We start from the raw sequence: 25,595 nt of genomic DNA, 5'->3' as shown, positions 1-25,595 counted from the left end.
ATATCAATAGCACTACTGTAAAAGATAGTTTCCATTTGCTGAGGTGGTGAAAACAACTCAAAACACACTGAATATAGATCGCTTAAGGTATTGTTAACATACCTGTTCGCTATTATATCAATTCATATTGGAACATTTCATCATGGTTGTTATGTCCTATACGGCATCAAACTTCTCTTAGCTTGTTTCTCTTGCTAGGAGCCAATAAATATGGTTTAGCCATGCTGACAATTTACATTTAATCTTGGGGTTTGACGAGTCCTCTGAATCCACAGTTGGGGGCTAGCCTATCGAATGGCTTCCCACAGGGATCTCACGATATCCAGGCTGGAGAGGGAAGCGGCGGACGGGGCACTAGGCACAACAGGCACCAGAAACCCGCTGATGACCAAAATGGAGGTCTTATGAATACTGTCTAAATAACACATGCCTGTTGCAGCAGTTTCAGATATTAGAGAACAGTGCTTATTAGCAGATAAATGCTACCTGCACAGCAGCGACAAAACCAGCCAACAGAAGTGTAGAACTCAGCGGTGGTGCACAACATACAACTAACCCCAAATTAAACATCCCAAGAAAAGAAGAAAGCACCCTACGGTTCCCAATAAAAGGCCCCAGTCACAATGGGCTTGGAAATTTAGGCTACTTTCTTCAATCCGGCAGCCTGTGGTTTTCAGATGCGTTTTCAATGAAAATTTAAGGAAATCCCGTAGTGGAAAGTTGCACATGAACATAATGGCTAAAAAGTTTCCAAATTGAATCCTTGTTGGGGGGTTTTTACGCACAACTGTGTTGCGAAAAAGTATGCGATTTCTTTAAAAAAGTAACAGATTTCAATATAATGCAACGCAGAAAGATACGATAATCACAGCGTAAAAATAACAACCATCAACTGTAACATTATCCTACTTAGCAACACCAAATAGTGGCAGAAAGCGGTGTAAAGGAAGGGAAAGGACCCCCTACCTGAGCGTCGCGCTTCCTCCAGTCCTGTGTTTGCGTTTGCAGCTGGACCATGGCGGCCCTCGCCTGCTTGTCCAAACTATCGATTTCCCGCTGGTGGTCCTGGACCAGGCTGTCCTTCTCGACATTGTGTGCCTGGAGTAGGTGCGTCCGCTCCTGTTCATGCTGCAGCTTCAGCTCCACAATCTGATTGGACAACAAGGAGTAAGACTTCATCAGCAGAACATCCCTGTCGTCATGACAACATGTGCATGGCTCAGCGAAGAAAAAAAGTTCACAACACAAGAAGCCTACGCAAGTTTTTGCATCACTGTGACCTCACGTGTTGTTGTGCTGCCAATTATGACGAGCTTTCAGCTCTCATTAGAAAGAAAAAATGCTGCACAGAACTGGACACAAAAATTATGGCCAATATCATCGACATATGCTGCATAGAAGACGAGGAAAAATAGCAAATCTTTACCTATAATCCCATTTATTCCAACAGACTGCAAAAACGAAAAAGAAAACACTCCCCATTCATTCATTTAATTTGAATTTCCTTGCTAGTCCATACTGTGATGATGGATATACCGCAACTTACTGTTACTTAGTCCTTTTCCGAAGTGTTGCGCTTTGTCAAAAATGTCAAATATTCCAATTTGCCCGGCATCTCTGCTAACTCTTATTCAGAAAAAAAAAGGGGAAAAAAAGTGGTCCGGATTGAAAGCAAGAAGGAAAATGTTGAAAGAACACAAAAAGCTAGCAGTGGCATTATCTCTCTGACTTGCACCTGCTGTGCCGTGAGTCGAGCCTCCGTGTCGGTTCCCAAGGTCCGTTCCCAGTCTCCTCTGGATGGGATATGGTGACCTTGGCCATCCGGCCCCCCGTCTCCCAGTTAGAGGCCTGCATCCCGCAGTTTTCCAGCTAATCCCCCCACATTGTGTGGCTCGGCACCCTACCTGGCCTGCCAGCTAGAGGCTGCTGTGGTGCTATTGAGTGTAGGTGATGAATGGGATTTCATCTTGATTCCCCCAGCCAATCAGGCACAAGGCCACAAAAGACGCTTCAAACAGCCCCGATTCTAGAGGATTTTGACGAAGCTGAAGTGAGATTTTGGAAAGCGTTATTGATTTCGACACAGTAGAGGAAGAGACGTGGATGCAAAGCAGACGTCTCTAATAGGGCGAAACTCAACAGCCAACAGAAAGAGCCTCAGCTAATTGATCAGGGACTAACGAAGGACGCAACTCTCCAGTCTTAAAGAAATACGATGGATTTCTTCAAGATACCCCCCATGCATTAATATCCCAATCTCGTTTCTGAGATCTCTCACTCTAATCCAACCGCCAGATTTGCAGGATATACACGTCATAACAGATGAAGAGCCTGTGATCAGGATTACCTCAGCGTACAGCTCGCTGTGATGGGTCATCATCATTAATATCCTAAACTGGTATCTCGATTCTGAGGACTCTCACTACAACCGGCAAATTTGCAATACATACACACGTGATAACTTGGATCAGTGATTACCTTAGTTTAAAGCCCAGCGTACAGCTCGCTGTTATGGGTTAAACCCCGTCCCACAGCGTTTGTCGGACAAGCGACAAAGCTTTGGTTTTGACAATTCTGAGTTAATTTTTTTAGACGCAGGGTGAAAATCCACACCAAAAACACCCCGATATGACAGTGGGAAAGCGAAGGGTGGGGGGGAGAGATTGAAAACATTGAAACGTCACAGAAAGGGCTGCTGGGTGCCGCGCTCTTAAAGCGCTAGCGCTGAATGGCTGCTGTCGCCGGGCAGATGTGATTAGCGCCCCCTCCTAGAGCGCCAGCGTTGAATTCATGAGTGAAGCCGCTCTCTATCGGACAGAAGGTGCTCAGTAGGGGATCTCTTTGAAGAAAGAGTGGGGGGAAATATATTCAATTATTCAAAAAGTACAGATACTCCAAAAAGGACCATCCCGTCTTTATGTTTGTGTGACTTTTTTCTGAAAAATGTACAGGGTATATACAGGAAGTTAAAATTAATACCTTTTAAGATCTTTTTTAAGACTCTTTCCATTCATTTTAAGACCTCAACGCCGTTTTTTTTATTGGCGGACTCTACATTAACATACTCTTCCATTCACTATTTGTTGATTGTAAGACAGCACAACTAAAACAGTCTTAGTTTGTGATAATCTTATCAATGCAACATAATTCAGAAGGGTGGGAATGAAGCACAAGAGAATTAATTGAGTGACTAAATGAAAGTTTTATCTTCCATAAAATAAACTACACAGAATCACACTATTCGCCTTCGCAATGATTAAATTCAGGCAAACTTTAGCATACAACCTCTTTGGACAAATATAGCCAACATAATGAAAGCTGATTCACAATTTTAATAACGTGGAAAATTACATTTACTACTTTTTAAAGGCCTCAATTTTCTCTGTATTTATTTATCAATTTTTAATACTTTTTAAGACCCCGCAGACCCCCTGATTTATAAAGAAAGATGGACTGTTTGGTTGACGTGGATAAGTGAGTGGGATGCTGTTAATGTCATATACTTGACTTCCTACTTGTTGTGACCTCAGACATCAGCTCAATGTTGCCAGCGTGACGTCAAATGCCGAGGAGGTCAAAGAGAAACAACACTTCTATAGAAATGCACTCTTTTAAAGTCCAATTGAAGGGGAATCCTGGGGAATGCTTCTTTGTGTTCGCATGAATAGATAAAAGTGACCCTCGGAGCACAGGCCACTCATTAAAGCAGCACTGAACATCTCAGCTCCAGCTCAGAGCTTTATCAGCGTGCCTCTCACTGGATAAATATCATATTTATCATAACAATAACCCCTTAAACTCGTGATAAATCAGAGCAACGCCTCTGTTATAATATCACTATATTGGGAAAACAGTAAGATAAAGTCATGTCCATTTCAGGCCATAGTTGACCCTTGAAAGATAATCTAAAGCAAAGTTTAGACATATTTTTAAGACAATTGTGATGTGAAATTATGTGAAGTACTTCACTTAAAATGTAAATATACAGTAGTCAACATTTGAAGTGGATCAAAACCTTTCATCAAAGTTATACATGAGTTTTGAACAATACTCGTTCTTGTCTTAGGACAATTTTGATGAACGATTATAATTGACAAAACATGTAGGCAAAGTCTAGAGGACCAATGGGTGGCGTTATTATTATAATATTTTGTTGTTGTTGTGGTATTTGCTAAATTAATTACCAAAATGAAACTCATTACCAAATGAAACTACTTTTAACTAAAAAAACAATATCATGATTTATAAATAAAGGCTACATGTAACATTTTGAGCACCGTAACAATAATAGCGATAATAATAATAATGTTTTATTCACCAACTATAACTATTATAGTTAATTCTTTTATTAATATACGCTTGTAATATTTCAGACATGATAATAATTAAAAGTAGTAATAATATTTTTTCTCTCTATTATTTACTGATCTAAATCACATTAAATTAAGGAGTCAGATCATTAAGGATAGATCTGAATAGTTTCCATTTCAAGTTTTTTCCTGCTTTTTGCTAATTAGAAAAAAACGTCCCACGTTTATAATCTCAGATGTTCAATTTCAGCATAATCAAATAAAAAAATCATAATATATTTTCTCCACTCCTACAAAATTTAATTTTGATAAGCCTTTCTATGTATTTTCAGTTATTTAAATCAATAGACATAGCGCTAATTGATTGGCCTGGTGTTCAATGCTCTTCCCAGTGATGCTAATCATATATCTATTAGGCTTTATAACCACTACCGTTATTTATCCTTGGTCAAATGTTCAAAATTCAACACACTGAATATATTTATTCTCTAAAGAAGCTCGTGGTGTTCCTGTGAATGATTCAGTCTGACTGTGCGGGTGGGAACAATGGGACATGAACATGAATAACCACAGGACACTAGCATAGCAAGCGCTAGCCGGTTTTCCCTTTCACAAGCCCTCTTCCCATCCCCGAGCGAACCTCGCCGCATACCCGCTAGCCTGAATTTCTGGACTTTGATGAAGGATGAAAACTGTAGATGTGTTTGAGGCTTACAAAAGATTTGAGCGACACAAAATGAGGCTTCACTGGCTGATGGGGGCGTACTGGTTCAGAAACAAAAAAGTTTGAATAGTGTTTCTAGTGTTAATTTAGTGGAAAAACGTGCCTTGAATATTGTGAACCAGATTTCCATACTTGAAAAGTGGTTAATAATCTTTATAGAGCGCAACAGTCGGTTCCGGGAGTAAAAAATCCATTCAGTTTCTCCGTAGGGAAATAGATTTTTAATGATAACTTATAAACATTTAAAGACAGCTGTGAGCTACAAGCTTGTTAATCCAAAGTTTTGCTTCTGTTGAAGCCGTCAGCCTACATTAGTTCAACTCAGTTTGAAAATAATCGTGTTTAACAGTGAAATTCGTGTTGGAAAACTACATTACCCAAAATGCTATACTGAAAATCCCACCAATCAGAGTTAAATGCGGCAAAAGAGCTCGTTAGCTCCGCCCACTCCCATCACTGTGAATTACATAATACAGTCAATCTCCCTACGCTTTCAAAATACTGAAATATTTTAATATTTTTAGCAATAAACATAATATATGTATATACACACTTTACAATAGGGTCTCGTTAGTTAACTACTTTAGTAAACATGAATGAACAGTACTTTTACAGCATGTATTACTCATTTATAACATATATATATAAAAAATCAACATTTTTAAACAAGTATTTGTATATTTCTCCATCGTTAATAATTGGATTAAGCTGTATTACTGTGACGTAGAGGCAGAGACGTTCGGATCCATTTGCAGATATTTATTTAAGATGAAGATAAACAGTGAATAAACAAGCAGGACCTCAAATGCAGACAAGGGTAATCCAGAATCGAAGTCAAACAGGCAAGGTTCAGAGGCAGGCAGCAAAGGTTCATAAAACGAGTTCAGAGTCCAAGTTCAAACACACGAGATCAAATCCAAGCACAGAGAAAACAAGGGTCACAAACTGAGACAGAGGTTGGGTAAAACAATACTTCACAAATGACAGAGAACAGAACAGTCCAGATAAAGGGTAGCTGATCTAGTGAAACCAGGAGGAGGCGTTGTCGTGCGTTCCGTGACAGAGCCCCCCCCCTGCGAGCGGCTCCGGAAGCGAGGACCTGGTCGACGACGGGGTCTTCCACGGGGTCTTGGAGCAGGTAGGTCTGGGTGGTCCTGGTGGAATGCAGCAGTTAATGTAGGATCCAATATGTCCTGAGACCTGACCCAGGAGCGCTCCTCGGGACCGTACCCCTCCCAGTCAATGAGATATTGCAGAACCCCGCCGTGACGTCTGGAGCTCAGGATCTCTCGCACCCGGAAAGCCTCCGTGCCGTCCACTTCAATGGGGGGAGTCTGAACAGCAGCGACCTCCTCCCGGTTCCTCTCACTCCTGGGGGCAACAGCGGGTCTGAGAAGGGATACATGAAAGGTGGGTGAGATTTTGTACTGAGCAGGGAGTGACAAACGAAAAGAAACAGGAGTTATCTGACGGAGTATTTTGAATGGTCCAATGAAACGAGGAGAGAGCTTCTTGCATGGTAGCTTGAGACGAAGATCTCGAGCGGAAAGCCACACCCACTGGCCAGATCGGTATCTGGGACCCTCACGCCTCCTCCGATCCGCCTGATGTTGATAACGGCGAACGGCGCGCTGTAAATGGACGTGCGCAGCATCCCAAGTAGCCTCGCTGCGCCGAAGCCAGGCATCTACCGCGGGGAGGTCGGAAGGCTCCCCGGCCCACGGGAAGAGGGGAGGTTGGAAACCTAGAACACATCGAAAGGGTGTTAAACCAGTGGCAGGCTTTATCAGAGAATTCTGGGCATATTCTGCCCAGGCCAGAAAACGACTCCAATCCTGCTGATTCTGGTGGCAGTAAGTTCTCAGGAAGCGAATCAGGTCCTGGTTAAGGCGTTCAACCTGCCCATTGGCCTGAGGATGGTAACCAGAGGTTAAACTGACATTGATGTTTAGCTTTGCACATAATTCTCTCCAGACCCGGGAAGTAAATTGAGAACCGCGGTCAGTCACAATGTCTTCGGGCAAGCCAAACAAACGAAAAACCTGATTGAATAAAGCCTCTGCAGTTTGTAAGGCTGTGGGCAGGCCGGTTAAGGGAATGAAACGACAGGACTTAGAGAAACGATCCACCACGGAGAGAATGGTTGTGAATCCTTGAGATGGAGGGAGATCCGTTACAAAATCCACGGCGATGTGAGACCAGGGACGTTGTGGTACTGGCAGAGGTTGCAGCAATCCTGCGGGCTTGAGATGGGAGGTTTTCACAGTATTACAGACAGAGCATTGGTGAACAAATTTGATAACGTCAGACCGAAGAGAAGCCCACCAAAAGCGGTTTGAGACCAGCTGAATGGTTGCGGCAATACCTGGATGACCTGCGCTGGGAGTGCAGTGAACCCACTGAAGCACACGGTGGCGGAGATCTGGTGGAACAAAGAGACGATCAGCAGGACATTCTGGTGGAGCGGGATGACGAATCAGTGCAGTGGTGATTTCGGAGATAATGTCCCATTGAACGGGAGCCACGATGAGTGCAGTGGGTATAATAGGTTCAGGCTTGGTTTCGCTGGCTGGATCATCGAATTGACGGGAGAGGGCGTCAGCCTTGACGTTCTGGGAGCCTGGTCTGTAAGTAATCCTGAAATCAAATCTTGAGAAAAACAGTGACCAGCGAGCCTGGCGGGAATTGAGACGTTTGGCTGACCTGATATACTCCAGATTCCTATGATCCGTGAGCACTGTGAATGGTCGACGGGTTCCCTCCAGCCAGTGTCTCCACTCCTCAAAGGCGGTCTTCATGGCCAGAAGCTCGCGGTCACCCACGTCATAATTTCTTTCTGCAGAATTGAGTTTGCGAGAATAGAAAGCACAAGGAAACATCTTAGCTGGCTCACCATGCCGTTGTGACAACACCGCCCCCACACCTGTGCTAGATGCATCCACCTCCACGATGAATTCCTTTTCTGGATCAGGATGATGGAGAATGGGAGCAGACGTGAACCGTTCCTTGAGTTGAGCAAAGGCCTCAGAACAAACCGATGTCCACTTGAAACATTTACCTCCTCCTTGAAGCAGGGATGTGAGAGGAGCTGCAATCACACTGAAGTTGCGGATGAATCTGCGGTAAAAGTTAGAAAAACCCAGGAAGCGCCGTAGATCCTTAACCGAGGCTGGCTGGGGCCAGTTAGTCACTGCTCTGACCTTGTTGTCATCCATAAGGACACCGTCTGCACTGATGACATAGCCCAGGAAGGAGATGCGTGTCTGATGAAATTCGCACTTGGAAAGCTTGGCATAGAGTTGATTCTCAATCAGACGCCTGAGAACTGCACGAACATCCTGGACATGCTCTTCAAGGGAATCAGAGAAAATCAGAATGTCATCAATGTACACAATAACTTTACGATGCAACATGTCCCGGAAAGTCTCGTTAACAAATGCCTGGAAAACGGAAGGACTATTGGACAGGCCGAAAGGCATTACCCTGTATTCATAGTGCCCGGATGTAGTCGAAAACGCCGTCTTCCATTCATCTCCACTCCGTATGCGAATCAAGTTGTACGCATTCCTTAGATCCAGCTTGATGAAATAGCGAGCAGTGCGGAGCGTCTCCAAAGCTGCTGGGACTAGAGGAAGAGGGTAGCGATACTTGACTGTTACCTCGTTAAGACCACGATAATCTATGCACGGCCGAAGACCCCCGTCCTTCTTCTTGACGAAAAAGAATCCAGCGGAGGCCGGAGATGTCGAGGTAGTGATGAAACCCTTTGCCAGCTGTTCGTCAATGTACGCCTTCATGGCCTCCGTCTCGGGTTGTGACAGTGGGTAAACTCTTCCGCGTGGAATTACAGCCCCTGGTAAAAACTCAATAGCACAGTCACCAGCGCGATGAGCAGGAAGTTGGGAAGCCTCAGTTTCGCTAAAAGCCAGGGCGAGATCATGATATACAGTAGGAATTTTCAGGAAATCCACTCCCTTAAGGGAAGCGTTGTGAAGTTCAGTACCTTGGACAGCAGCACTGCAATTTGACTGGCAGAATTCGGACCAACGGGATATTTTCCCCTCAGACCATGAAATTTGGGGATTATGTCTCTCCAGCCATGGAAGTCCTAGAATTACTGGATGTCCGGGTGAGTGAATTGTGAAGAATTGGATGGTTTCAGTGTGTTGTTTCCCGAAGCCTAGCGTGAGGGGTTGGGTGATGTAGTGAACCTCTCCAGACCCTAGAGGGCGTCCATCCAGGGCTTCTACAGTGACACCGGACTCACATGCGAGGAGGGAAACACAATGAGTTCTGGCAAAAGATAGATCGATAAAATTTCCGGCAGCTCCCGAATCAATCAAGGCTTTTGTGTTTATATTTTGACCATTAATCCTTAGGAAACTCTCCACAGTAAATAGTTTAGAAGAGGAATTAGATCTCACCGCAGTTGAATTTTTGAGGGCTGGATTAACCGGACAGGTGGCCCGCAGATGTCCTGCTTCTCCACAGTACATACAGAGATGATTACGGTGTCTCCTCTCCCGTTCCGCGGTGGAGAGGCGTGTGTAGCCAATCTGCATAGGTTCCGACTCCACACTGGGGAGAGTACGCTCAAGAGGACTGGATCTAAGAGGCGTGAGTCGGGCGCGTAACAAGTTGTCCAGGCGGATAGCAAGCTCCATAATTTGACTTAGTGTTTTACCGTCGTCGCGACACGCTAGTTCTCCTTGGAGGTTCGGGTTCAGTCCCTTACGATAAATGAGCTTGAGGGGTTCCTCCGTCCATCCAGTTTGGGCAGCCAGGGTACGGAAAGAGAGCGTGTAGTCCGCTGCGGTCGAATTCCCCTGGCATAACGTGAGCAGCAGTTCACCTGGATCCCTTCCTCCCGCTGAGTGCTCGAAAACCTCTCTAAATTGAGTCAGAAATTCGTTATAAGATGGGAAAGAGAGCTGACCGCCATACCAGAGTGCAGTGGCCCATTCCAGAGCTCGGTTAATTTTACCAGCTGTTGCTGATGAGCAGTGAGAACATTAGCTTGATTAGATACCTCGGAGGTAAGTCGATTGAGTTCTGCTGGATCCTGGGGTGGTGAAGTATTCTGTGACGTAGAGGCAGAGACGTTCGGATCCATTTGCAGATATTTATTTAAGATGAAGATAAACAGTGAATAAACAAGCAGGACCTCAAATGCAGACAAGGGTAATCCAGAATCGAAGTCAAACAGGCAAGGTTCAGAGGCAGGCAGCAAAGGTTCATAAAACGAGTTCAGAGTCCAAGTTCAAACACACGAGATCAAATCCAAGCACAGCGAAAACAAGGGTCACAAACTGAGACAGAGGTTGGGTAAAACAATACTTCACAAATGACAGAGAACAGAACAGTCCAGATAAAGGGTAGCTGAGGGTGCACAGGTGAGACTGGTCAAATCATAATGGGCTGATTAGGGAATAACGAGCATGGAGGATGATGGGAAATGAAGTCCTAGTATGCAGGAGAGAGGGATCTAGTGAAACCAGGAGGAGGCGTTGTCGTGCGTTCCGTGACAATTACAGTTATTTCCCCTTAATGAAGCCGTTAAGTAGGCTACATGTCTTGTAGTTGTGCCTTTTTTTACATTATTTTTTGTTTCAAATCTAAGCTTGTAATGTGATGATTCACGTTGTAGCTGGTTGGTTTGATTCATGGCGGTTTAACAAAGACTATTTTGAAATCCCAATGGGAGAAATTAATGTAAAACATTTTTCCGGAAAATGTGAAAATATAATAATATTTGAAAATATAATAATATTTGAAAATATAATAATATTTGAAAATATAATAAAATAATTCGTATTTTTTGACCAGTTAGGGTTAGGGTATGTGGCTCCATTCTGGTATTTCATCACTACATTTCTAGGTAATTATGTGTTTTTATGTGCAAACATGGATTCTGCTGGCGGACTGAATCTTTCACAACAAAGAAAAAAAAAAAAAAAGAGAATATGTGACCCTGGACCACAAAACCAGTCACGGGTATATCTGTGGCAATAGCAACTATACATTGTATGGGTCAAAATTATCCATTTTTCTTTTATGCCAAAAATCATGAGGATATTAAGATCATGATCCATGAAGATATTTAGTAAATGTCCTGCCATAAATATATAAAACATGTATTTTTGTGAGTGAATGCAGCACAATCGTGAACATAAATGCACAACTTTAAAGGAGATTTTCTCAATGTTTACATTTTTTTGCTCCTCAGATTCCAGATTTACAATAGTTGTGTCTCGACCAAATATTGTCCTATCCTAACAAACCACACATCAGTGGACAGATGATTTATTCAGCTTTCATGTGATGTATAAATCTCAATTTCAGACCCATGTGACTGGTTTTGTGCTCCAGGGTCACATATTGTCTGGGTGTTGGGCGTTTAGTGTTAGTGTCACGTCCCGCTCTGGTCATTCTCACCCACCGCTGAACACAAACCCTAAAGATGAGAAATTCAGCCAGGAATTTATTTGTCTCGGTTTTTAAATAACCTGAGAAAAAGCAAAGAGCGCCCACAATGCATTGTGTGGGCAAGTTCACAAGTAATAATGAGCTGCCACAGGAACAAGGTCAATAAAGCTGCTCTTCAACGGTAGAAATATGAAGTGAGTCAAAGTGGGATCCGTGAGTTACTGTACAAACACTCACTCTGACCCGGTGTCATCTGTGATATTCCCGACGCAGATGAAAGAGAGAACAACAGCGTAAAGATGAATAATGGTCAGCTTGATCTTTTATTTTTTAATTTTATTTTTTAAGTATGTAGCACTTGTTATGCAGTTTTGATATAACTGTATTCCCCTTTCCTATTCAGAAACCGTGCTACTGTACATGTGCTAGATGAACTGCGACTAGCCCTATTGCCCTATTGTTGATTTGATTGCTTCTATTGTTCTCCGTTCAAAAAGTTAAAAAATCCAGCTTTTAATGTTGTTTATATGTCTATGTGGTGTTTTTAATACGCTTTAACCATGTGTAAGTTCATAAGTCGACAGCATTGCTGAGTATTAAAACTGCAGTGAACCAAAGACAGTCTCAAACACACGGTTTGAAATCGCTGGTGTTTCTGACGTCACACACTACCTTGTAACCAATCAGATCAACGTGTGATCGTCAACCAGTGGATCTCTGAGCTGAGTGAGTGAGTGAGTGAGTGGAGGCGGGGCTCATTTGCATATTCATAGAACCGTGCATACTAAATGAGGCAAGTGTGTCGAGTTACAATCAAGATATTTTAAGGCATGACGAAAACATTTTCATGGAAAAAACGTTTAAATATGTCATTCTGGTGATCAAAGATGAGTTTTAAGGGATAAAATGGTCGACTACAGGGGGACTTAATGAACAATCACTGTTTTTGCAAAAACTCTGGCTACCAGATGTTATCACCTCTCGCAAAAGGTATAGACCATTTGAGTGTTAGCAAACAGATCATATCTCACAATTAAGAAGACAAATCACAATTGTACGATATAAACTCGATATTCTTCCTTTTTTCCTCTCATATATACACTGTTTATACAGGTTATGTGACATCAACCGTTTATAACCCGATATAAACTCGCAATTGCGGGAAAAAGGTCAGAATTGTGAGTGAATTTTTTTTAATAGGTTTAAATACTATTTCATAGTGTAACTGTAGGGCTAATGCATTATGCCCCCTATGAACTATGAATATTACATAGATCTATTGTTTACATCAAATTCATGCTTTAATAGTAGACTTATCGTTGCAGGTTTCATCAGTCCAGTCTGTCAGTTTAATAGATACACATCTGTGTTTAGCTTCTTCAATGACGGATTTCTGTAAAATATATTATATTTTGGCATTCCGATTCTAGAAATATTAAAGGAACCGTTTAATATAAATATAATTTAATAAGCGTTTAACACTCCACCGTTTTTTGAAATAGGGCTTATTCACCGTCTTTCCTACATTTAGATAGGTGGGCAAATGCATTTTTGTCTCAGTGCATGCATTGTTTTAGTCGGCGCTAGCTTAGCTTAGCATAATGAATGGAATCCTTTGTTGCCAGCTAGCATGAGTAAAAGTGATATAAAAAATAAACAATAAAAACCCCACCTAATTACTTCTTGTGGCCTGCGTATTCACAACGAGTACAAATAGCGATGTAGATTAAGACTAGGCGATTTCCTAAGCAGATATTGACTTATAAATTAAAATAAAAGCGCTTGGGACTATATTGGGGCGAAGCACTGCTACTTGGGCGCAGAGATATCAGCTATAGCCAGCTAACATTCACGGCGGTATGTTGACGGAAGTTGTGGGATTTCAGGTGTTGTGTGATATCTCTGCGCCCAAGTAGCAGTGCTTCGCCCCAATATAGTCCCAAGCGCTTTTATTTTTCTGATCACTTTTACTCAGGATACATGCTAGCTGGCAACAAAGGATTCCATTCATTATGCTAAGCTAAGCTAGCGGTGACCCTGCCAAACTAATGCACTGAGACAAAACTGCATTTGCCCACCTATCTAAATGCAGGAAGGACGGTGAATAAGCCCTATTTCAAAAACGGTGGAGTGTTCCTTTAAGGGGGAAAAAACTGTGACTGACTTTATTATTGTTATTTTTTGAGATTTGAATGTACTCTCATTATAAAAATAACTTTATTAACATTTATTTATCTTTTGGTAAGGAGACCTGAGAACTCTGAAACCACAAAGAAAAAGAAAAAAAAGTTTTTGCTCAATACTAACTGAAAAAAAAATTAAATAAAATGTATAATTGTTTTCCAAACAAAGGGGAAAAATAAATGTATGTCGATATCAGCTATGAGCTAAAATGAATGGAAATTCATGAACAAACATGCATCCCGACTATATTATATTATAAATCATATATCTAGCTATATCTATTCTGCGTCTCAAATGATAATTTTACATAAAATCCATTGTTTGGCAACATAAGTGGCTTAATCTGCAATATAATGTACTGCTAAATAGCAAAGTGATAAGATTGAGGTGAACAATATTTCACTAAAAGATGGAGATACACACATTCCTGTCAGTCAATATATATTTTTTTTAAGGTAGCATCTTATCAGTTGATTGGATTTTGATTAAACGGAGAATAAATGAGTTTTTTAATCAGGTGTAACTGGAGACTGAATGTAAGGATATGATAAGGGATTTTAAATTGCGAAACAAACCTATATGTGGGCAGCCCATCCAATCACAGGATCTGAGCATGCCCAGTGTAATGACACTGCATGATTATTGGTCACACTTAACGTGATGTAAATGAGCCGTGACCTGCTGCTCGTAGCGCCGCTGCAACTCCTCCATCTGGACACCGAACTCCTTACTCTGCTTCTCCCGGAGACACTTGGAGCGACTCAGATCACACTCCACTCTCTCCATCTGCAATCACAACATGATACTTGATCTTTCTCTTCACGGCTCACACAGACACTTACACATGCACCCTCATGATGGGATCTGGCCATACTGTGATTAAACTTTACCTCATGTAAACGCAGCTCTTCTATCTAACTAATGCGATTAAGCTCGTCATTGTAGATGATCGCTTTAAACTACGCCGATTTTAATCACAATAAACACTCATAATCACATTATTACACATGTACACACCTTCATGAATGAACTACGTGACGTTATGAAGAACGGCGTTGAATATAACCACACGTCTTAGTGGATAATCAGAATAATGAAGTTTGAGTTTCGCTCGTGTCGTGTAAACATCTGATTATTGTATAAAATAAAACATTGGTGCACGTTACCGTAGTCATTAATAATAACGTGTCGATAAGTAAATGAAGCGATATTTAATAAGCACAACACAGATACTGAAATATAGTTGATGTATAATTGATGACACTTTTTGCTATTGAATGAAATATATTAATAATGACTCTTGTACCTGTCCATTTGGTTGAAAATGTTATGTTTTCTTTTTTTTTCCGCAAAATACTGGCAAACCTGTGTTTATTTATAGCATTATTGTAGTGAGTGTCATGTGTCACGCTGAAGGTGTGTGTGTGTGTGTCTGTGTGTCCTGTATTATCATGATGGTTCTCCGTACAAAAACATATTTTGGTTTTATAAGGAGAGTTAGGACATTTGATCAGCATAAAGGATTAAATAAATCGGTAACACTTTACAATAAGCTTCATTAGTTAACATTAGTTAATGTATTAACTAACATGAACTAACAATGAACAACACATTTGTTACAGTATTTATTAATCTTTGTTAATGTTAGTTAATAAAAATCCAGCTGTTCATTGTGTGTTCATGTTAGTTCACTAATGTTAACAAATACAGACTTTGATTTTAATAATGTATTAGTAAATGTTGAAATTAATACTAACTAAGATTAACAAATGCTGTAGAAGTATTGATCATTATTAGTTCATGTTAACTAAGGTAGTTAACTAATGAAACATTAGTATGTATGTGTAAGTCAATGCCGTGTCCCGTTCTCCAGAGAGAGTAAATTAGTAAATGTCCTACCGTAAATATATAAAACATGTATTTTTGTGAGTGAGTGCAGCACAATCGTGAACATAAATGCACAACTTTAAAGGAGATTTTCTCAATGTTTACATTTTTTTGCTCCTCAGATTCCAGATTTACAATAGTTGTGTCTCGACCAAATATTGTCCTATCCTAACAAACCACACATCAATGGAGAGATTATTTATTCAACTTACATGTGATGTATAAACCTCAGAGAGAGAGAGAGAGAGAGAGAGAGAGAGAGAGAGAGAGAGAGGGTGGGAGAGAGAGAGAGAGGGTGGGAGAGAGAGAGAGAGGGTGGGAGAGAGAGAGAGAGAGAGAGGGAGAGAGAGAGAGAGAGAGAGAGAGAGGGAGAGAGGGAGAGAGAGAGAGAGAGAGAGAGAGAGAGAGGGGGGGGGGGGGGGGGGGAGTTGAGGAAGACTTTGATGTGGGACACATGATGATCGCTGGTGGAGAGAGGAAGGTGAATCAGAAACAACATGAGCAGAATGTGGGAGTCCAGAGAGAGCCGAACGCTTGCCCACAACTACATGACCATTAGTACAACACACACACACACACACACACACACACACACACACACACTTATATATCTATGTGCAAACCACGGCTTAATTGTGACCCTGGACCACAAAACCATGGATTACATGGATACATTTTAAAAAAATTGAGATGTATTAATCACCTGAAAGCTGAATAAATAATCTCTCCATTGATGTGTGGTTTGTTAGGATAGGACAATATTTGGTCGAGACACAACTATTGTAAATCTGGAATCTGAGGAGCAAAAAAATTTAAACATTGAGAAAATCTCCTTTAAAGTTGTGCATTTATGTTCACGATTGTGCTGCATTCACTCACAAAAATACATGTTTTATATATTTACGGTAGGACATTTACTAAATATCTTCATGGATCATGATCTTAATATCCTCATGATTTTTGGCATAAAAGAAAAATGGATAATTTTGACCCGTACAATGTATAGTTGCTATTGCCACAGATATACCCGTGTGACTCCAGACTGGGTTTGTGGTCCAGGGTCACTTGTGTAAAGATCAAAAGATCAAATCCAGTGTAAAGCTTGTGGCATATGAACGCGCACATCAATCCGATTGCTTTATTTAGCGTGCATGTACAAAGCATGTTGGGATTCGACCACATGACACAAACATAGCAAGATGATCCAGAAACACCGGCCACACACTGCAGGACTGATCAAGCTCGCCCACAGGAGCGCATGCTTCATGTTCACAGCCGTGAGCCAACATGTTGCCATGGTTACCACTGTGTCAATCATTCAGGACGCACACAGAACGATCATTTAGGGGATTCACTCCTGCGTGTGTACATGGCCATTGTCTGAGTCTCGTAGAAACACAAACAGCTGTGCTAGCTTTGCTGATGCTTCATTGTCAACAGAGAAGAGGATGAACGATACTAATCAATGCATTCAATGTGTCGGATCCTGACCAGCCCAACACGACGACCCTGGCTGATGGCACGAGTCTTTATTTGTTCAATTTACAAGGATTTCAGAGAGTTTTGAATATATAGCTAACGCTCAGTGGAATAACAGGAGATGAGTTTAGCAAAGACTTTAGATACACAAAGACTAGTACAAAGTACAACCACAAAGACGCATGGGAGAAAGTACAACGCACAATATGGTGGATTAAGTCCAACCATTAATAAACGAGCCAATCGTCAATTGGAGAAGTCATCGCGTCACATGCGCATGAAAAATGTAGTTTTTTGTCAGGATTTGAGCGTTTAGAAACAAAATTGGTAATTTCAAATATGACATTTTATCATACGTTTGGTGACCAGCTTTGGTGAATTCCCAATCAGAGAGACAGAAGCTGCATGATTGAAACAGAAACAAAGATGGCCGCCAAGTGAAAATGAGTCCTGATGACAGGACTGTGTCTTTTTGCAGATGGACGCAGCCTCCACTTCACATGTGCTGAGAACTGCTGTGCTGCCTTGTAGGACGCCATGTCTAAAGGATTAGGTCACTTCAGAAGTAAAACTATTTCTAAGAAAATAAATTACAGTTTTGTGAGGAAAACGCTCCAGGATGTTCTCCATATAGTGACTTCAACGGTCCAGCGGGTCGAAGGTCCAGATGTGAGTCTCAGTGCAGCTTCAAAGTCTCTCACGATCCAGCCGAGGAATAAGAGTCTCATCTAGACAAACCATCCGCTATTTTATATAGAAATAAACATTTATACACTTTTAACCACAAATGCTCATCTTGCACTCGCTGTGATGCGACACACATTACGTAATCACGTTGAAAGGTCACGTGTTCCGGTTCAGAAATGTAGGGCGAAAAACTTTTATCCACTTAAATAAAAATAAAAAAACTTAAATCCACTATTTATTTAAAAGTGGATATTAACCACGTCCGCACCTGGCGGCCATCTTGCCACAGTCAGCTCGCTCACTCGTAACATTGTGTTTTAATGGTGCGTGTGCTTTTTAAATAACCATAACTTGCTCAATTTTCTACCGATTTTCAAACGGGTTGGTTTGTTATAAACAACAGTGATGTAGTTATGACACTGCACACTTATGAATAATTATAATATTATATGTTTCAACATTTATTTATTTATTTGTTTTGTAAATGGCGTATGACTCAGTCTTTGCACGTTGGCTTTATAAACACGCGGTCGGTTCTTCTAGGCGCTTGACGTCACGCTTGACCTTTCAACGTGATTACGTAATGTGTGTCACATGTGAAAGTTTATTTTTTTATAAAATGGTGGATGGTTTGCAGTGGCCGCCCTAAATAGAGACACAGCATATATGAGATTATTGACAAAATCAGGAGTAGCCTACGCGCACCACACAACAACAACAAAAATGGTGAATGCGCACCATAACAGATGAAAAACACTGACCATAACAGATTGTTTAATACTCACTGCTATGACTACACACACGAGCCTAGCTCCAAATAGATAAAAAAGATGCTACCTTACATTATAGCGGCTTTCCTCTGTGCGACGTTGTCGATTACATCGTTAAGATCCCGATGGATCGCACGGGCATTCTCAATTGACCGCTCGCAAAGACCCGCCCCCCTGCCCTTAGTTACTGTCGCTATGTCCGACAAGCTACGCCGCTCTCACACACACACCATGTTCTTACGCAGTGAAAAACACATCGCGGAGCAGAGAGGACACTGACAGACACAGACCAGCTTACTTTTGATATTAAACAAAGTCTCACCTTTCAAATTTGGTCATTTTTTAAAGAAATTTAAACAATAAATACCGTTTTGTGGCTCTTTAATGTGTCGTGACAGATCGCTCAGTTAAAGCTGCTCGTGAACCGATCATCTCTTCCTTCTAGTTCATTTATAGCATCAAATAAACATGAATGAACATCAGAATGAATGTTGTTTTAACCGCGGAAAGGCGTCAGTACACTCCGCTTCTCAAGCTCAAATCCTCCCATGTTAATCTACTAATTCTCGTGACTGACAAAATGGCGGATGGCGAAGTATGATTGGTCAGATCACCTGTCAATCAAGCTCCCTGCGAAGGCTATGGGGATTCCCCAGTTCCAATTCGAAACAAATGACACAAAATTCCATCATTGTTCGTTTTAAACATGCATTTAATGATCAGTAAAACTCACATCTGGACCTTTGACCCGCTGGACCATTGAAGTCACTATATGGAGAACATCCTGGAGTGTGTTCCTCACAAACCTTCATTTCTGTTCGACTGAAGAAAGAAAGATATGAACATCTTGGATGACGTGGGCGAGAGTAAATGATCAGGAGATTTTAATTCTGAAGTGAACTACTCCTTTAAAAGTGTCCATAAGCACAGCAGGACCAGGACAGGACAGAAGAGTTCACGCCATATAAAGTACAAGCTTCAGATTGAGTTCATTTGATAGAAAAACAATTCTAGGTCTTCTACAAATTACAACTCTAGTCAGTAACCTTCACAAAATATAAGCATTACACAATCATTATAACAATAGTGTTAACCATAGTTTTATTGCAGTAAAAACATGTTTTTTTTTTGGCGTATTGACTACTAATTGTATAACCACACACACACACACACACACACACACACACACACACACACACACACACACACACACACACACACACACACACACACACACACACACACACACACACAAAAAAACATAATTAAACTACTAAAACTTTGTTTTTGTAGCAAACCCATGTTTAATTTTTGGTCATCATGGAATAACTACAATAACCATGTTTTTTTTTTTGGTTTGAATCGTAGTAAAACCACGGTTAATTTTCGCAAGGAATCAACAGGACTAATTAAATCACATAAATAACAATTTAATTTAGCCAATAAAATGCGATGCGCTTCTGAGTGAAAGAACACAATAGCAGGAAATACTGAGTTTCCCAAAGCATCTTAAACCTAGAAACAATCCACTCTTTTGGGAAACGCATTTGATTGGATCATGGATAATTGATTATGATTATTATTCATTTTAAGTGTGATGTGTTTTCTTTATAGCAATGTGCACTCAGACAGCATTCATAACAAGACCAGTGATATTTATTAAGAAAGTAAACCAAGTTAACTTTGATTGGATCATTGAGTTTTGACTGATGTGATCCGGAGGCTAATCGAGAGGCTTTTAGCAGCGAGGTAACGAGGGCGCGAGTGTTTGTTAGCCACACATTGGACGCAGATGTGAACCGGTGGGCGCTCCGGCATCTGATGTGATGATGCGGAGACGAGCAGCGCGGTTGTTATGATGGAAACGCTGAATGTACAAACACTCATACAGCAGACATGAGGAACAACTGCATCTAATACCAGTCAGTGATTCAGACAGTGTACACGCTTCTTAAAGCGGTGGATGATTGTGATTTCACTTTTCTAACTTAGTTATTAGTCAGTGTGTAATGTTGTTGTTTGATCATAAACAACATCTGCAAAGTTACAACGCTCAAAGTTCAAAGCAAAGGGAGATATTTGCTTTTACAGAAATCACTTTTTAAGGACTACAACAAACGGCTGGTAGAGACTACACAACATTCCTCCCGGGTTAGTGACATCACAACCCTATAATTTACATAAACCCCGCCCCCTGAACACGATTATAGATTATCATGACAGAATATGCTAATCAATGACTAGAAGATAACTACACATAAGCTGCATAAATTCATCAACTAACCATTCAGAAATGTCCTGTTCTTCTACATGTTGTTCTTCTTCTTGAGTCTCTCCATCATTGTCTGACTCCGGTTTGAACATAAACGGCTAAAAGGTTTTAGAAATGTTCAGTGTGTGTGTGTGTGTGTGTGTGTGTGTGTGTGTGTGTGTGTGAGGTAAAAGGACACGAGCTCTTGAAGCTCCGCCCCCTGTGCCGGGAGCAGAAGCTCATTTGCATTTAAAGAGACAGACACACAACAGTGTGTTTTTGCTCACCCTCAAAAAGTGACGATTTTAACATGATATATAAAAATATCTGTGGGGTATTCTCACTCCTCTGAGATCGATTGCTCCTGTCTGCCTCGCTGTGACTGCTGCTGCTGTGAGTTTGTTTGCTGCGTCTAAGCCTCGTATTAGCTTCGTATTTCTTTCTGTTTTGAACCATCATTTATTATAAATTCTAGTTGTTTATACTACTAAATACAGCTTACTCAACATCTCAGATTAACCTGACATTGCTAGCTTCCGTTATTGTCAGCACAACACGCTAACTCGCTAGCCTTTTAACGCACCACCCGTGCGCTCAGTTATTTATTTTTCTCTCGCGCGCCCGCGCCTTTGAGTTCATAAAAGCCCAGGTGAGTAAGAATCAGTCAACAAACACGGTGAGTAATGTCTTCTCCTGTTATTGTCACCTGCACTTCCTGTCACATGTTTACCATAGCCTTCTCTGTCGGCAATATAGGATTTATATGTGATAAATGCAAGGAGACAGTCAGGCTGACAGAGAAGATTTCAGAACTAGAGACACGCATCCAAACTTTAATCGAGAATAGTAAGAAGAGTGCTAGAGCTTTAGATACTATTTTGGATGCGCCTAGCCTAGTGAACTCTTTACATGAGTCGGTTCCGGCTGAAGTAGAGCCCGTGCAGCAGGGCAGATGGGTGACAGTGAGAGATCGCTCTAGTCGCGGATCAAAAAACCACTTTTCCGTTCCGATAACAAATCGATTTGCCCCGCTCAGTGAAACACCCACTGAGAATTATTCTGATTGTGCCCTAGTTATTGGCGATTCTATTACACGGAACGTGAAAATAGAGACACCAGCCACCATAGTCACATGTTTGCCGGGAGCCAGAGCGCCTGACATCAAAGCAAATTTGAAAGTGCTGGCTAATGCTAAACGTAAATTCTCTAAGATTATTATTCACGTCGGCACGAATGATGTTCGACTTCGCCAGTCGGAGATCACCAAAATTAATATTAAAGAGGTGTGTGAACTTGCAAGTACGATGTCAAGCACTGTAATTTGCTCTGGCCCCCTTCCTGTTCGCCGGAGTGATGAGATAGTTAGTAGATTGTGTTCACTCAATGGCTGGCTGTCTGGGTGGTGTCCACGAAATAATATAGAATTCATAGACAATTGGAAAAGTTTTTGGGGCAAACCTGACCTGTTGAAAAGAGATGGTATTCATCCCTCCTGGGATGATGCTGCTCTTCTCTCTAGTAATTTGGCTCATAGTCTTAGAGATAAAACATGACAATCTGGGCCTCAGGTCAGGAAGCAGACAGACTGGCTTAACCGACCGTCTGCTAGCGGCCTCACGTCACCAAGGTCAGATAAATCCCATCACATAGAGCCTCTTTCACCTAGATATCATCATATAGAGACTGTGTCTGTTCCCCGAACTTGGAAATCCAAAATACGTTCAAACCCATCTAAGGTTAAAAATTTAATTAATCTTCAACAAATAAAAAACAGATATAATACAAATGAGCAAATGATAAAGCTTGGGTTGCTGAATATTCGATCTCTTACTTCAAAAGCGCTAATAGTTAATGATATGATTACAGATTATAACCTAGATGTGCTGTGTTTAACAGAAACCTGGCTAAAACCAAACGATTACATTGCTTTAAATGAGTCAACCCCACAAGATTACGGATATAAACATGAACCTCGTCTGAAACGCAAAGGAGGAGGTGTTGCTGTAATTTATAGTAATATTTTCAAAACCACTAAGAAATCTAGTTGTAAATATAATTCTTTTGAAGTGTTGGTGCTTAATGTAAAAATATATAGTGTAACCGATAAATCACGTTTGAAAATTCTGCTGGCTACTGTATACAGGCCACCAGGGCACCATACAGACTTTATCAAAGAATTTGCGGACTTTCTATCAGAATTAGTATTGACTGCAGATAAAGTACTAATTTTTGGTGACTTTAATATACACATAGATAATGAAAAAGATGCATTGGGATTGGCATTTAAAGACATTATAAACTCAATTGGAGTTAGACAACACGTGTCAGGACCGACTCATTGCCGTAATCATACTCTAGATCTAATACTATCACATGGAATAGATGTTGATGCTGCCGTTGAAATACTGCAGCAGAGCGATGACATCTCAGATCACTATCTAGTCTCGTGTAAATTACATTTAGCCAAGGCTGCAAAGCCGACTCCGTGTTATAAATATGTTAGACCGATCACTTCTGCCACTAAAGATTGCTTTATCAATAATCTTCCTAATCAGTTTCATCATCTTAGCATCCCGGATAGCTTAGAAGAACTTGATATTGCAACAGAAACTTTTAACTCTCTCTTTTCCAGCACTTTAGACACAGTTGCTCCGCTGCGCTTAAAGAAGATTAAAGAACATAGTCCAACACCGTGGCACAACGAGCACACTCAGGCCCTTAAGAGAGCAGCCAGAAAAATGGAGCGCAACTGGAAGAAAACAAAACTAGAGGTATTTCGGATTTCATGGAAGGAGAGCTCGATTGCTTACAGAGAGGCCTTAAAAGCTGCTAGATCTGCTTATTTTTCAACCCTATTAGAAGAAAATAAACATAATCCTAGGTATTTATTTGAAACAGTGGCTAAACTAACGAAAAAGAAAGCTTCAAGCCCAGAAGTTTCCAAGCAACACAGCAGTAATGACTTTATGAACTTCTTCACTTATAAGATCGATAATATCAGGGACAAAATTATAACTATGCAACCGTCTAATACAGTATCGCATCAGGAAGTGCATTGTAGTCTCCCTGAGGGAAAATTTGATTCATTCATTGCTATAGGAGAGGAAGAATTTTGCAAACTCGTCAAATCATCTAAATCGACAACGTGCATGTTAGACCCTATACCGACTAAGCTGCTGAAAGAGATGCTTCCAGATGTCATAGATCCTCTTCTTAATATCATTAATTCATCTTTGTCTCTAGGATACGTACCAAAAACCTTTAAGCTAGCTATGATTAAACCGCTTGTTAAAAAACAGCAACTTGATCCTACAAAACTAGTCAATTACAGGCCGATCTCTAATCTGCCATTTCTGTCAAAGATATTAGAAAAAGCAGTATCCTCACAACTGTGTTCCTTTCTTGAAAGAAATGATATCTGCGAGGATTTTCAGTCCGGATTTAGACCGTACCATAGTACCGAGACAGCTCTCGTTAGAGTCACAAATGATTTGCTCTTATCATCCGATCGTGGTTGTATCTCTCTATTAGTATTACTGGATCTTAGTGCTGCATTTGACACCATTGACCACAACATCCTTTTAAATAGACTCGAACATTATGTTGGCATAAGTGGAATTGCACTAGCATGGTTTAAATCATACTTATCTGACCGTTATCAGTTTGTAGCAGTAAATGAAGAGATGTCTTATCAATCACAAGTTCAGTATGGCGTACCACAAGGCTCAGTACTAGGACCGCTGCTGTTCACTCTGTATATGCTACCATTAGGAGATATCATTAGGAAACATGGAATTAGCTTTCACTGTTATGCCGACGATACTCAGCTGTATATTTCTTCAAAACCTAACGAAACCTACCAATTCACAAAATTAACGGAATGCATAGCTGATATAAAAAATTGGATGACTAGTAATTTCCTACTACTAAATTCAGAAAAAACAGAGATTCTAATTATTGGACAAAAAACTTCCACACGTAATAACCTAGAGTACTGTCTAACACTTGATGGCTGCTCTGTTAAGTCTTCGTCGTCGGTTAGGAACCTGGGTGTGCTCTTTGATACCAATCTTTCATTTGAAAGTCATGTGTCTAGTATCTGTAAAACCGCTTTCTTCCATCTTAAAAATATATCTAAATTACGTCATATGCTCTCAATGAATAATGCAGAACAATTAGTTCATGCGTTTATGACCTCAAGGCTAGATTATTGTAATGCTCTACTGGGTGGTTGCCCTGCACGCTTAACAAACAAACTACAGCTAGTTCAAAACGCAGCAGCTCGAGTTCTTACTAGAACCAGGAAGTATGACCATATTAGCCCTGTTCTGTCAACACTGCATTGGCTGCCTATTAAACATCGTATAAATTTTAAAATATTGCTGATCACTTACAAAGCACTAAATGGTTTAGCTCCGCAGTACTTGAGCGAGCTCTTAACGCATTATAGTCCTTCACGTCTACTGCGATCTCAAAATTCCGGCCAGTTAATAATACCTAGAATATCAAAATCGACTGCTGGCGGTAGATCATTTTCCTACTTAGCACCAAAACTTTGGAACAGTCTTCCTAACATTGTCCGGGAAGCAGACACACTCTGTCAGTTCAAATCTAGACTAAAAACACATCTCTTCGGCCTAGCATACACATAACACATTATAGACTTATAATTAGGCTGCATAGTTTAGAACAGCCGGGACCGGGAACACTTCCCTTAATCCTGATGTACTTGGTACATCATAAGAAGGATGGCGTCTACGCTAATATTAGTCTCTCTGTCTATCCCGAGGTTTACTGCTGTCCACCGGAACCAGGCCGTATCCAGATCTGATGAAGGACCAGCGCCAGGACACGACGACGCCGCTGACCTGAAGTGT

The 25,595-nt window shown here is 41.0% G+C and overlaps 1 protein-coding gene across 4 annotated transcripts in view; it reads right to left on the bottom strand.

The window, feature by feature from the left end:
* Positions 1-25,595, bottom strand: part of cep112 (centrosomal protein 112) — a gene marked incomplete at its 3' end in the record, with an annotated part of 233,392 nt that overhangs the window by 98,877 nt on the left and 108,920 nt on the right. For 3 of the 4 annotated variants that reach the window (XM_079622922.1, XM_079622924.1, XM_079622923.1), the window contains 2 exons: positions 14,323-14,430; positions 967-1,149 (listed from right to left, as the gene is read on the bottom strand). In XM_079622922.1, the coding sequence (XP_079479048.1) occupies positions 967-1,149; positions 14,323-14,430 (291 nt within the window). Of the gene's footprint in view, positions 1-966; positions 1,150-14,301; positions 14,431-25,595 lie in introns of all 4 variants that reach the window. The other variant, XM_079622921.1, reaches the window with a different exon arrangement.

Source organism: Phoxinus phoxinus (assembly GCF_949152265.1).
Source record: "Phoxinus phoxinus genome assembly, chromosome: 1".
NCBI classification, from domain to species: Eukaryota; Metazoa; Chordata; class Actinopteri; order Cypriniformes; family Leuciscidae; genus Phoxinus; species Phoxinus phoxinus.
Note: the sequence above shows the minus strand (reverse complement) of the source record. Positions and strands in the feature narration are given on the sequence as shown.